Below are 13,735 nucleotides of genomic sequence, written 5' to 3' on the forward strand. Positions count from 1 at the left end.
GGCCCGAGGGGCTCGCTGCGAAGCGTGCCCCTCCGCCCAGGAGGCAAGCCTGGGTGTGACGGCGGCATTCCGGAAAGAGCGGCCAGCCCACAGCCCCGACGCAGCAGCCCCAGGACGGGAAGCGCCTCGGGCAGCGCGCCCAGTACCTCTCGGCCTCCTGTGCTCCTCGTCCAGCTTCGCGTACACCTTCAGCTCCACCCGCAGGGACTGCAGGAGCCTGTCGTTCTGGGAGAGCAGCTGCTGCCTCGACTTCGCCTCCTCCTGCACCCTGGAGAGGCCCCCCCGGCCACAGGGAGGGGACGTTAATTCTGACGCACGGGGACTTGCTCTGACTCCACAGCCGCCAGAGTGTGGACGAGACTGACAAGCGTGGGTGACAATTCCAGTCACGGCCACTCCTTCCCGAGCGGCCCCCTGGGCCCGGCCCGGACGTGCGTGATCGACACCCAAAGCGTACGTGCTCTCAGTCCCCAGTGCACAGATAGCATATGAGGAAGTGAAGCTTAAAGGTTACGTCTCACCCAGGGGTGCAGAGCTCGGGAGGGCCCGGGACTGCACGATGGCAAGAGAGCGATCTTGCTGGGGGACAACTGGAAACGTGGGACAAGACAGAGGCGAGGGGAAACTGCAAAGGGGGCGGTCAGTACGAGCCCTTTCATATCTAAGTCGGACAAACGTCCCTCCTCTGTGCAGACTCCCCTCCGTGGCTTCCCAGTCACTCAGAGTGAAACCCCAGTCCTCCCCACGGCTGCGAGGGCCTATGGGACTCGGCACCCAGCCTCTCCGGTCCCCCTTCACTCCAGGCGTGCTGGCCTCCCTGCTCCGCCCCACACAGGCCAAGGACACCCTGCCCCAGGGCCCCCACCCCTCCGCTGCCTTCAGGTCGCTGTTTAATTCAGAGAGGCCTACCCTGACGACCCCCGGAGAAAACCAGCCATCTGCCCCCCCCAGGCCCTACCCTCCTCCCTCAGACGATTCTGCTCCTTGTGCTTTGTTGTTCCCACCTGACGTCGTGTGCCTGAGTGTTTGCTGGCCTTCCCCGGCACTTGGGCAGGGGTCAGCGCGCCCCGGGGGGACCCTGACCGCTACCTGCTCAGTTCGCTGCGGGTGCTGCACACTTCCCGGAGAAGCTGCTGGGAGTGCCTGTCCCGCTCGCAGATCTCCTTCTGCAGCCTCTCATTCTCCTCCTTCAAGCAGGCGTACTCTCGCCGAAGGAGCTCGAGGTTCGCAGCCTTCCTGGAGAGGGACTCGCGTAATTTCTCATTCTCCTTCTGTTTATCTGCAAACACAAAAAAAGCACCACTGAGAAGAGACACCATTTGTTTTTTCCAACCCTATTACGCAAATACGGCCCTTCAGCTCAAGCACTCCAGGAATACAAAACAGAATGAGATTTAATCTGGCATTTATGATTTTGGCATTCCAATTATCTTATGCATTTTGGGCAGATAAATCTGTCAACATCAAGGCTGCAGATTAAACGTCACTGGGATGAAATGGGCCTGTTTAATTTTCTATACAATAATGGGCCGTGCAAACCTAGTTACTTTGCCGTCGTGGAGCAAACCGTGGGTATAAATTATAGACACAGGCAAGAAACAGTCCCAAACTCTGGCAACGGATGTGAGGAAAGTCCGTAAGCCCTCCGGTAAGGCCAGCAGGGCTGTGCAAAAAGCAACCTGGGGCCCCATCTGCTCCTCAGCCTAGGAGAGCACCTCTCCTGATGGAGAAAACACGCCCAGGACCCAGAGACGGGACAGTTAAGAGCACGCCCCGGGGGCACAGTGGCATGTTCAAGTGCACTCTTCTGCCTACTCGGAATCTAGGGACAGAGAGATTAAGACTTCCTTCCCCAAGGTCACAAAGCCAAAGAGGGGCCGAGCTTTTCAGGTCCCACTCTTCGCCCCGGCATGCTGATTTCTGAGCAAGTGCTCCCCTCCTCCTTCACACTCCAGCCACAGTGAGCTTCCTACAAGTCCCGAGCGGTGGATACTCTCCCTGCCACTAATCCCCAGGCCTCTGTCTGCTCTCTTTCTTCTACTTAAAAGGCCCTGGCTCTTCTAAATCTTAGGCACCTTGGCTAATCCCTGCTGAGCCTTCTGGACTGAGCTCTTGAAGCCGAGCCTCTCCTGGGTGCTGTGCTCCCTGAGCCTGCCCTTGTCAAGCCTGATCCTCATGCTGGCCTGCCACGGGCTGCCCGGCTGCCTCTCCCATCAGACCACAAGTCCCTCGAGGGAGGGGACCAGGTCTCATTCATCTCTGTATCGGTCTACACAGGCCCTAACATGTTTGCTGAGTGAATGAATGATCTGCAGAAGCCTGGACTCTGTCTCTTAAGACAACAGCCACATCAGTATCCTCTAGGGAAAGTAGAGACGCTGACCCACGTCCAGCTCTGCCCATTTCTAGACAAGGGACCACAGTCCGGTCAACTCCCCAGGCCTCAGTTTCTTACCTATAAAACAGGACTGATAATTCCTCCTTCCAGAAACATCTTAAGTATTGAGAGATACTGTAGGTGAAAGCTCTTGGGGACTAAGCTCCAAAAAGAAAGAATTAAGAGAAAGGATCTTCCTAAGAAATACTAGAAAACCTCCCTGATAGTAGGGAGTCTCTGGATGAGATTTTGGCAGAGTAATGCATTTCTAGCCTTTCTCTCTTCCACCGTAAACTGAGGCAAACGAGAGGTGGCTGTATACTTATTAGAGACACTGTGCTAAGGGCTTCACAGAGATAACCGTCACAACTGCCCCCTGAGGTACTCTTATTTTACAGCTAATAATACTGAGGTTCAGAGAGGTTACGGGACCTGCGCAAAGTCACAGAGCCACAGAATTTGAACCTAGGTTGGTCAGACTCCAATGCATTCTTCCCACGCCACAGAGGGCTGTGGGGTTCCAGCCGGCAGATGGCTCCGTTAGTTCCTACCTCTGGATCCCTTGGAGAGCATTGTATTGAGAGCCTGGTTCTGCTTCCTCAGGAAACAGATCTCTGATGTCAGAGAATTATGCAGCTCTGATCCATAAGCCAAACTGTTCGTAGAACCTATAAAAACACACATGTGAAGTGATTTATGGATAGTTGCCAGGTCAGTATGCACGGAACTTTCTAGAAAACAGTTTTAAACGAGGAGGAAACACAATATGCAATGGAAATGACTTCAGTGAAGCAGATGAGGTATCACAAGAGTCCAGAGGGAAATAAGAGTGAGCTTATTAAAGAGGAGGCAAAAGGCACCCCCTCCCGTTCTTACCTGCCCTAAGGGTGAACGAAGGTGAGTGGGTGACGGTCTTAACCTCCACGGATGTCTCTCCTGGGGTCCACACCTTCAGTAGACCTCTCCGCTGAGGCAAGCTCCCGGGCCCCAGAGCCAAAGCTGAAGTCTTCCCCTTTCCTCCCTCACCTCCCAAAGCTGCCCTCTTCTGCTTGTTTCTGCTCCTATAGATGTTGTCACCACCACCCCTAATCCGAGCTGCAAACCTGGAGTCATCCTAACCACCACTCTCTGGCATTGCCCAAGCAGGCAATCACGACCGCTGGCTCTTCCTCACCAGCGCCTCGGATGCCGGCCCACTCTTTTCCGTCCCTGTAGTTCAAGCTTCTTCACTACGCCCTGACCTTGCCCCCCTGCTACTCTGCCAGTGGGGGGCACGCAGTCCACTCAGGTTATCCCCTGCTCAGAAACACCTGACGGCCCTCTGCTGCGAAGACAGACAAACCAAACACGAGGCCCAAACTTCAGACCTCCATTATTTCACTCCAATCTCACGCACAGCCCGCTCCCTCTCTACCCTGGACTCTAGTGGCCTCGGATGCCGCCAAACTGAGCTACTTCTGTGCCCCCACATACCGTGCGGTCACACATCTCCCAGACCCTATACAGTGAGGTCGTGAGGTCTTTATTCTCTGGGCCTCGAATGCCCAGCTCCTTCTTCACCTGTCAAAATCACAGTTGTCTTTCAACTCTCAGCTCAAGCTCACAGCCTCTGAGTATTTAATACGACAAAGATCAGGGTCCACAGCCAGACAGACCGGGGTTGAGGTCACTTACAAACTCTGACCAGTTTCCTCGTCTGTAAATATCTGCCCAGGCTGTGGTCTCTCTCCGAAAATCCCACTCCTTCCTCTGGCCGGACAGCTGCTCTGACACTCTCTCCACCTCAGCTTTCTGCACTGCACCCTGTGTAATGTCCAGAGCGTGGGGACGTGCTACCTACCCTCTGCAGAGCACAGGGCTTTCCGCGTGAGGCAGGCAGGTGCCTCCCTCCCCCCACCTTCCTTACTACACCACACGGCCAACATGCCAGAGCCTGCTTTCCCAGACCCCGGCGCAGCTAGAACACGGCCAGGTGCCGCTTCCGGTCAACGAGACGTGATGGGAAGCCTGCTGGAGGCTTCTGGGAAAGGTTTCTCACCCGGATGAAAAGAGCAGAGCAGGGGGAAGCCCCACCATCTTCGTCCCCGTGCTTTGGACACTGTCCTGAGAGGATGTGGTATTATAGTGACTGCGGCCATCACAGATACTAAGTCCAAGCCCTGCTATCATTTCACGGAGTCATTAAACCTGCCTTGGAACTGCCTGCATCCGCATTTCTTGTTATGGAAGACAACAGAAACCCCCATTGTCCACACCGGTTTTTCCTCATATTCTGCTCTCCGCAGCTGAAAGCATCCTGGTCCACAAAGGATTCCCTGTAACGTTCAAACTCCCCGTAAGGAAGCTATGACATCAGGCTTCCCAGAAGCCAATGTTCCACAGTCTTTCTGCACGACAGCACTCCCTTTCCTCGGGTTAATGACTCACAAATCATAATGTCACGTCGTTTTTTCATTCACGTATGTCTCTCCCCTATGAACTCTGCCGTCTTTTCAGAGACACCTGGGTTTGAATCATGGCTCTGGCTTCTTAATGGCTGTATGACCTCAGGTACGTCACACAACTTCCCCAAGTCTCCACGAGCCCAATAAAAATGATCAATGTTGGTATTATTACTGCTATTACCGTCTGTATTAATATCATAACTGATGATAGGCTAGAGCCCAAAACAGGACCAAACAGCCATCTGGATGAACAGGAAACATTCTGCAGAAGAAGTCTGCTCTGACCACAGCTAGCGTGGTCGCTTCTCAAAGGGAGACTCAGGCCAGAGAAGGGCTCCTGACAGAGCCCGAGCCAGCGGGGTCCAGTGCTGAGGTAAGAGGCCAGTCTTTCCTCTGAAGGCGTCACTACCAGCTTCCCGTAACTGGTGACAAGCTACCACGTGAGATGACAGTTTTAACAATATTCCACCTCCAATCACAAGGAGCCAGGCCTTTCTCAAAGCCGCTCCCAAGATGAACTACTCACAGCAGGGGGGAGGCGGAGCCACTTTTCTTTCTTTGTCTTTTCAGAGATTGTGAAGACAAGGTGAGAACAGCGCGTCTTTCCACCAGCCACCAGCGTAAATACTTTATGAATGCCTTTTTTGTAAACCTTCCCATCAGAGTGAATTACTCTCCAGAGCAACTGCCAGCTCCGTTATAGCTGGTGGCCATGTGAGCCCCCAAATAATTCTATAATTGGATTTGCCAGGAAAAATGTAAAACAGAATGAATCTAATTCAGGCATTACCAAGAGTGAATGTGAAGGGTCCAGGCATGTATTTCTTCCCAGGGTTTGATAGGACTAATAACTCAGGTTAATCAATTTCTCTGGGGGTGAGAGACAGGGAGGGAGCAGGATGGGGGGTGGTGTGGAGAGTGGGGGAGGGAGGGAGAGGGAGGCGTGGGTGGGTCCACTCTGTTTATCTCGCACACCGCAGCACATACAGTACTCTGGAAAGATCCTTCCAGGCTGATGGCTACGACAGACCAGGGGTCCAAGGACTCAAGTGCTTCTACGGAGTTCATCTTTCTAGAACGCCGTGATTTAATCTCTAAAAACGTTTGCGTCCCCACTTGTTGCCGAGCTTTGCAATGTCCAACTAATAACGTTGTACAAAATAAAATAGTGAAATAACATGATAATGGCAAAGAAAACAACCACGTCTTGAGTGAGACACAGAGCAACGCCCTATTCAGAGCACTGCCTTATCGAAATCTCACGATGACTCTGTTTTGTACAATAATGAAAGCCGGGAGAGGTGGGGTGGCTTGCCCAAAAGCCCCCCAGCTGATACACGGAAGAGCCGGGGTCCACACTCAGCTCAGTCCATCTCCCAAGCAAACTCGGGCTCTTTCCCAGGGCACAAAGCTGCTCCCAAGGCACATTCTTCAGGTACGAAAACAATCTCTTTGGAGCAACAAGGAAAGATGTCCAAAAATATTCTGTTCAAGGAAAACAGGGACAGGCATAAAGTATTCTACCTTTTGGGCGAGGGAAAGAGTAAGAAGATATATTTGCATTTGCACTGAAAAACCACTGTAAGGATGTGGAAGACACCTACCAGAGGTGGGAGGAGAGGAGCCAGAAGAGGATGGATGGGCACAGAACGGAGGTACTAAGTTCTGTACCATGTGAATGTCTTCCCTACGGAAAAACCCATTTTTAAGTTCCGCATGGAAGAATATTCCATTCAGATCTAACTGTGTTTATGCAGGAATAATGGCGACCTGGGAACGGGCGTGTGAGACGCTCACCAAACTGCCTACACGCTAATACTTTTTAAAATCCATTACTGACAAAAAGACGAAACGCCGCTCTGTTTTATTTTAAAACCCCCTATCTGTTTCTCTACAGCCACCGACGTCACATGAGGAGCCAAGCACAATCCAGGGCGCAGGGGCCGGCAGACTCGTTCAGTGCCTGGGAAGTCACTCCGTGCCAGGGACCGTGCGGGCACCCTGCTGAAGTTAGCTCACTCAATCCTCATCGCACCAGGATAAAACGGGGATTATCGTCCCCATGTCATGAACACAGTACTGTAACTAACACGTTACGGTATTTCCGCAACGTTAAGTGAGGTCACCGTGGAGGTGAGCGGTGAGGTCAGGATTTGAGCGGAAATCTCTCTGGCCACCGGGGTGAGTTCTCCCCAACATGGGGAAAGCTTATCCAGGCAAACATAACCGGAGTCCCTTCCCGGATGAAGCACAGGCAGGCTGGCGACAAGGTCCTCCCTTACCTTGATCAAATTCACACCCTTGCCTTTCCAGTTGTCCCCGAAGTTTCTCGTTTGTTTTGATTGATTCTTCTAAACGTCTCCTCAAGCTTCGAATTTCTTGTATATGTTCCATTACTAAGTCTACGGGAAGGAGAGTATTTTTAATTTAAAGTCTGAAGCCCCCAACAAATGGAATAATTTACGGATTATGCCACGATCTTGAAATTCTAAATCGTGCGGGATGTGTTGAGTCAGTCAGTAACTGGCGATTTTTTCCCAGGCATGGTGACCACAGCCCACAGACACAGCTCTGTAATGATTCTCTGCAGCCCTCCACAAGGAGGGGGCTTTACAGCACATGGAAAAATTATATTCCATACAATTTTAATGCTAGCTGTAATGCAGCCCTTTATTCTTCTAAATATCAAATATTAATTTAAAATCTTCCTTATGGTGAAACTAACAGATCACTTTCAAGTCTGCCTGAATTGCCTGAGAGTTGATTAAACTACCTTCATAATGAATCCAGATATTTTTGAGACTAATTCTCCGGAAGGAATATATTTATCCATTTGCCACTTACTAATTTAAGACTTAAACACAAAGCAAAATGATAATCCCGGTGCTAGTGAAAGTTGTAAGAAGGGTACTCTCAAGGGCACATCCTGTTCGTGTGAATATAAATGTGCGTGACTTTGGGGAACTATTTTTATCATTAGCCGTAGAAGGGTTCTTTTCCAATGTCTTTCCCCAAATAAGTCTACTTCTAGGAATCTATTCAAAGAGATCACCAGACATGCTGACAACCATGTGCCAGAATGCATGAAAATGTTAATCTTCAGCACTATACGGAGCACTTAAAACTGAAAATAACTCAGATTATTAAGTAAGCTGTGTTACATCCACCGTGACGCAATATGACACAGCTACTGAAATTCTATCACGAGGACCATGTAATATCGCAGAAAAACACAGATACAAAATGGATTATCCAGCACAATTATAACTCTATTTAAAAGTTTACAGGCAGAAAAGACACATAAACACACAAAAAAGAAAAGATACCTAAATATTGACAGCAGTTGCCTTTGGGTGTTAGATTTCAGGTTTCTCAAAACTTCCACACTGTATCTCAATATAACATTTAATAAGATGTAAAAATTTAAATTTCTCAAATGTTCTAAACTGAGCATGTCCTATTTTTCTAGCCTCTGCCACATCTCACTTGAACAAAGAAAGGAGGAGACACAGTTGCAATCTCGAGGTACACTCTAGAATCAGGATCTAAAGCCTAACCACATTAGGTATCCAAAGGCAAAACTAATGTCTTTAATTCATCAATTAGGGTACACTCAGTGTGTCTTAGTAATGTTTGTTTTAAAACATTAGACTAATGTTATGACCCAGTTTTAATTCCTCCAAAATGACTTTCATTTAAAAGTAGCACCATGTTACAGATCTTTTCCTAATTAAATAGTAATTCTGCCATGAATCTGAATGTTTATGAGGTGACTTAATTCCCGGGCCTTCAGCTATCTCGATTAATGCCGGAAGTGCGGCCAGTCATCTGGTGGAACGTGCGAGGCCCTCGCCACAGCCCGCAGCCGGGGGAACCCGTCTGCAGCCAGGTCCTGGCGGCACCTCCCGTCCCTGCCTGGCTGCCTCGCAAATCTGCCAGCGGCCAGTCAGGATGGAGTGAGGCGGGAACTTATCTATTTCGACCGCAGTCCTCCGCGCGGGTTTAGATCTGCATCACCCACTGCCGGCTTCTGGGGTAACAGCGCTCGGCAGCCATCGGCCCGCGTCACCTCCCGCTGAGTCTGGCCAGGGGCTGGAAGCATCGCTAGGGCTTAAGGAAACATCCCCAGTGGAACTGGACACCACTTATTAATTATGCAGCCCTAACCGAGAGGGGGAAACACGACACTCATCTTTACGAAACGGGAGAAAAACAGCTGTCCCTCTCACAACTAATAAATATCCTTCTGACGAACGCGAACTCTTTAAAGCCAAAAATCCTGCAAGAAGTAACCGCTAAAACCCGCGTGTGCATCTTTGGCCTCGGAGTTCCACTTCACAGAATCGAGGAGAAGAAAATGCCCCAAAATAAGGAGAAAGAAAGCTTCGTGTTCAAAGATACTCCCTTGCAGCAGTGTTCGTAATTGTGGAATTTTAGAAAGGACTGAAATGTTCAGCAACGGGGGAACATAAGGAAAACTGCAGTTCAGCCATTCAACGGACTATATTCTAAAGCCACTAAAAATGATGTTATGTAACAACATGTCAGAAAGCTTATGATATAATGTCAAGTGAAAAAAGGAAAAATCCTTAAATTATCTCTCTACTTAGAATAAAAACACGACAAAAGGAAAAACAGATGCAGAGACCAAAAGTCAGAAGAGAAGCAAACCAAAAAAGCTAAAAGTGAAGTGTATTAGGAGGGCTCCAGAGAACACTGTCCCCATTCAGGAAAGTGCTTGGTAAATTCACCGGGAGGGCATGATAAGCCCAAGGTCAGGGGTGCCCAGAATAATGAGACGTAAAGGAGATGCCTAAACGGTTCTATATTGGAAATAAACCAAGGTTGGCTGGGGGGGGGGGGGGGGGGGTGCAGACATGTGGGAGGGTAGGAAAAAAGAGGGGCAGGCGAGAGATAGCAGAGAGAGGTACCCAGCACCATATTAGATGGGTTTGAAAGAACAGAGATCTCAAACATTCCCATTAAATGATCTGGCCTGCTGCGCTATAACCCCCCACTGCCTTATAATTCCTCAAGCCCTCAATCAAGTATGTTTCTCCCACAAAGGCCTTGTAGGAGTCGATTCGGGGGTTCTTGGAAAGGGACTGAGCTCCATGCCAGGTTGATACAGTACAGAAGGAAGTGCAAATAAGGACAAGGAAACAACTCATACGTCTGACCCAAATCAGCAGAAGGCAGATCAAAGAGCCAGAAATAACCGAGAGAGACCTAGTACACAAAACTCACAGAAGTCACACAGGGATACAGCCAGAGATCCAAAGAAGGCAAATCTAGGTAACTGGCTACTAGAAGAACCCAGGTAACACCTCAGTTATATCACACGTGTATATTCCATGCTCCAGGTATGTTTTCAGACTGTGCTCCTCTGGGCTCGGTGTATCCTAGAGAAGCCTCAGAAGCCACCAGGGAGGATAAAGGCTCTACCTGTAGCCCTTTCACATGTTTGGCCTCCATGTAAAGTTTCATCTGAAAAAAAGGAGGGTGGAGCTCTGTTGCTAAAAAAGATTTTGATTTTCGAAAACCACGTTCTATGTGATCAGGTGTCAGCAAAAGGCTTTTAGAATGGAGGTGCCAGTGTCTGATTCGTGCTCTGGGTCCACTCTGGGTGTCTTGCAAACAACCACTGGAAGAAAGGAGAGACCAGAGGATGTCAGCTGAGGTCCAGAATGTATACCAAGGGCCAGAAAACCACAGCTCCTAGGTCGAACCCACCTACCACCTGTTTTGGTAAATAAAGTTTTATTGGAACACAGCCACACTCGCTCATTTACGTTTTGTCTATGGCTGCTTTCTGCTACAACAACAGGATTGAGTAACTACAACAAAGACCATATGCTCCCCAAAGCCCAAAATATTTACTATCTGGCCTTTGCCAGGAAAAATTTGCCAATCCCTCACCTATATTATCCCTCGAACTTCTGAAATACATTGACTTATAAACATGAATCCCTCCCTAACATCCAACAGGAGGTAATGAAGACTGTAAATGCAGAAGAGGTAAAAGGGAGCTCGGGTAGATGGAGGCTTGGGAGACTGATTCTACCGACTGAGCCCATGGGTCACAGTCAGAGGCAGGACAAGGGACTGAGCCGAAGGATGAAGGGTCACACACTAAAGGGAAATACTGCAGATTGACAGAAGTACAAAATGTTCAAATGGTGGGTGGTGGGGGCGGGGGGGGGGGGCGTTAGGTGCTCTGGGGAATCTGTACGATTCAAAGCAAGAGTCTTCAAAGCGACAGTGCCTCGGAAAGCGTCTGAAAGGAACACCAGGAAATTAACCACACTTGGAACAGACACATAACCTCTGCTTTCCAGCCTGTTTTCTGCCACTGTCAGAAGCACGAGGAAATGGCAAATCACGTAATAAGTCATCATTAAGAAATAAAAATGACTCTTCCCCAATCACCAACACTTTCAACAACCGCAGCTTTCCCTGGTGATAAATGATAGTCTGAATGACCAGCTTTGGCCCTGCCAGGATCTCCTTTCATCAGACAAATATTCGAATGTCACTACGCTCTGCTTACTCAGGCAAGACGGCATATTACTGTTTAAACCAGGAAACCTTGGCCGCATCTGAAGTGCTTAGCAAAGCTCAGCTTACCTTGAGAAAAATGGTTTGCCATTACCGAGGTCCTCCCGGTCTCACTGTCTTGCTTCTGGTCTCGGGAGAGGCCGGAGGACTTCTCAGACATCTCACAGTCGGACAACGCGTGAGAGGCAGAAGGCTCAGGAGACTCAGGCAGGATGTATTGGTAGGTTAAATTGTCTTCCTCAATCCTTGACCATAGGGATTGAAAGAGAAATCGTTTCCCACACTAAGATTCCAAGCCAGGACCATGACTTGGGAACAAACACTTAAGATCACTTGGTCCCTTGTCATTTCCCCATATTTACAACTTTGTTTTGGAGCCCTTTTGCTTCCCCAGAGCAGTTTTAAGTGAGGACGCTCTAAAAACAAAAAGCACTCCGTGGGCTTGAGTCTGGAGCCAGTGAAGGGGGAGCCACTATGTGGCTTATGGGGAGGGAGCCTAAGAAAGAGCACGGGTCAAAGGCAGCTGCTTATCGAGGGCTCCCTCTGTACCAGGCATGTTAGATGTACTACCTTACCTGGTCCCCACAGAAACCCTCTGAGGCAGGGACGACCATCCTCATTCAGAGCTGGGGAGACTGAGCCGCATCACAAGCTTGCTCACTGTCTCACAGCTTCTTAGTGGCAGAGCTCACACTTGAACCCAGGTCTGTCTGGCTCTGGGACCCCAGGAGAAAGTGGGAGGCCACCTCAAACCCACGAAGAGGCCTTATGGGTTTAAAACTCTCAAAACCCTCACGGCCTCCAAGCAGGTCCCAAAACCACCACTCTGGCAATCATCTGGTTATTAACCTGTATTTGCCAAGAGCCACCTAAGCCATAAGGAAGAACACCCTGAACTCTGCGAAAAGCCCACCTGAATCTCCATTATAGATAAGCTCCTTAATTTAAGCTCTTTTTTTTCTCCCACTTTTTCCTATTACTTCTTGTCTCATTATTCATGAGCTCAGACAAGAGCAAAGGACTCCGGAGCTGCCACGCATTCATTAACAGGTAAACACCAGATGCAACTTCACCCAGACAGTGTGATGGACGCACGGGCTTGTCGCTGCCTTGCCAAAGTGCCGAATGGGCCAAGGGCACCCATTTAATTAGCTTAGGAGTGACCCGTGTGAGCGCTAAGCCTACAGCTGAAAAAGGCAGAACAGAAGGAAAAGAAACAAACCTGTCGGAAACGGGAAGGGTGACACATGGTTAAGGGGGCTGAAAGAGGCTCCACGCACCCCCCCCCCCCACCCCCCGCCCCACAGCCCATTCTCCAAGCAACCACGGGCGTCTTTCACAACAGCAAATCTCTTGCCTGGCCCCAGCTTACCCTCCTTCAGAGACTCCCCTCTTCCTGCAGCACAGAACCTGCGCTCTTAACAGAGAATCTGAGGACCAGTCCAGCAAGGCCCTGCCTGTCCTCTGGCCTTGACCCTTACGTTCCCGGCACCAGCTCGCAGGGCCACGTCTCCCTCGCCTCGCACACGGACACTCTCCGGCAATCCCTGCCCCTGGCCTCATCCTTTAGCTCTCAGTTACGACCGCCTGCACCCTGGAGGCCTTGCTTGCCCTCTCCACAGCCCGCCACTGCAATGTGATCCGTTATGAGAAGGATGGGAGCGGAGGGTCGAGCCGGGAGGGATCTGCAAAAATACTACAGTGGGAAAGGGGTTTTCTTCCGAACTCACAGAAGCTCTGATTAAAACCTCCTCTGGTGAGCGGTGATGCCTCCCCACCTGCTCCCTCTGATGATGTGGCCTTCGACAGGCCCATAAAATCTACAGTTCTGCACCCCAGACTGGTCTCTACTTCTTTATCTTAGCCCCAGAAGCCCAAAGGGTCGCTGCTCCAAAGAGGAGGGAAATACCCATAGCACTAACAACAGTCAGAACCTCTAACCAGTAAACAGAGGAGGACGACACCTTGACCCTCCCTGTGGGCCATCGAGGCAAACTAAGAAAGTATACATTTATTCCATGAACGTTTTGTGAATTCCAACTATACGCTACACACTTGGGGCTGGAAATCGAGACACAGTCTCTGTCCCCAAAAAGGCAATTTGCAGTAATAAGACCTCAGGAGTATGACAGACTCAGGTTCAAACTCCAGCTCTGCCTTTTCAAGGCAAGCATGCAACTCTGACCCTCAGGTTCCTCGCCCTAAAATGGGAACAACAATGCTTGCCTCCTAGGGTCAGAAATAATGAACGCGGATGCCTAGGGCAGCAGCGGACACACGCCAACACCCGGTTATACGTTAGCCGCTTTCCCGTTCCGGGGAATTCTGGGAGCGGGAAGGTAAATGCAGGAAGCGT

The 13,735-nt window shown here is 50.0% G+C and overlaps 1 protein-coding gene across 6 annotated transcripts in view; it reads right to left on the reverse strand.

Annotated features, from left to right (window-relative positions):
- CDK5RAP2 (CDK5 regulatory subunit associated protein 2) overlaps positions 1-13,735 on the reverse strand; it is a 170,294-nt gene that overhangs the window by 18,386 nt on the left and 138,173 nt on the right. For all 6 annotated transcript variants that reach the window (XM_042913941.1, XM_042913937.1, XM_042913940.1 and 3 more), the window contains 5 exons: positions 11,449-11,624; positions 7,104-7,223; positions 2,929-3,045; positions 1,090-1,279; positions 147-268 (listed from right to left, as the gene is read on the reverse strand). In XM_042913941.1, coding sequence (XP_042769875.1) covers positions 147-268; positions 1,090-1,279; positions 2,929-3,045; positions 7,104-7,223; positions 11,449-11,624 — 725 coding nt within the window. The remainder of the gene's footprint in view (positions 1-146; positions 269-1,089; positions 1,280-2,928; positions 3,046-7,103; positions 7,224-11,448; positions 11,625-13,735) is intronic.

The sequence above is a fragment of the Panthera leo genome, chromosome D4 (assembly GCF_018350215.1).
Source record: "Panthera leo isolate Ple1 chromosome D4, P.leo_Ple1_pat1.1, whole genome shotgun sequence".
Lineage (NCBI taxonomy): Eukaryota > Metazoa > Chordata > Mammalia > Carnivora > Felidae > Panthera > Panthera leo.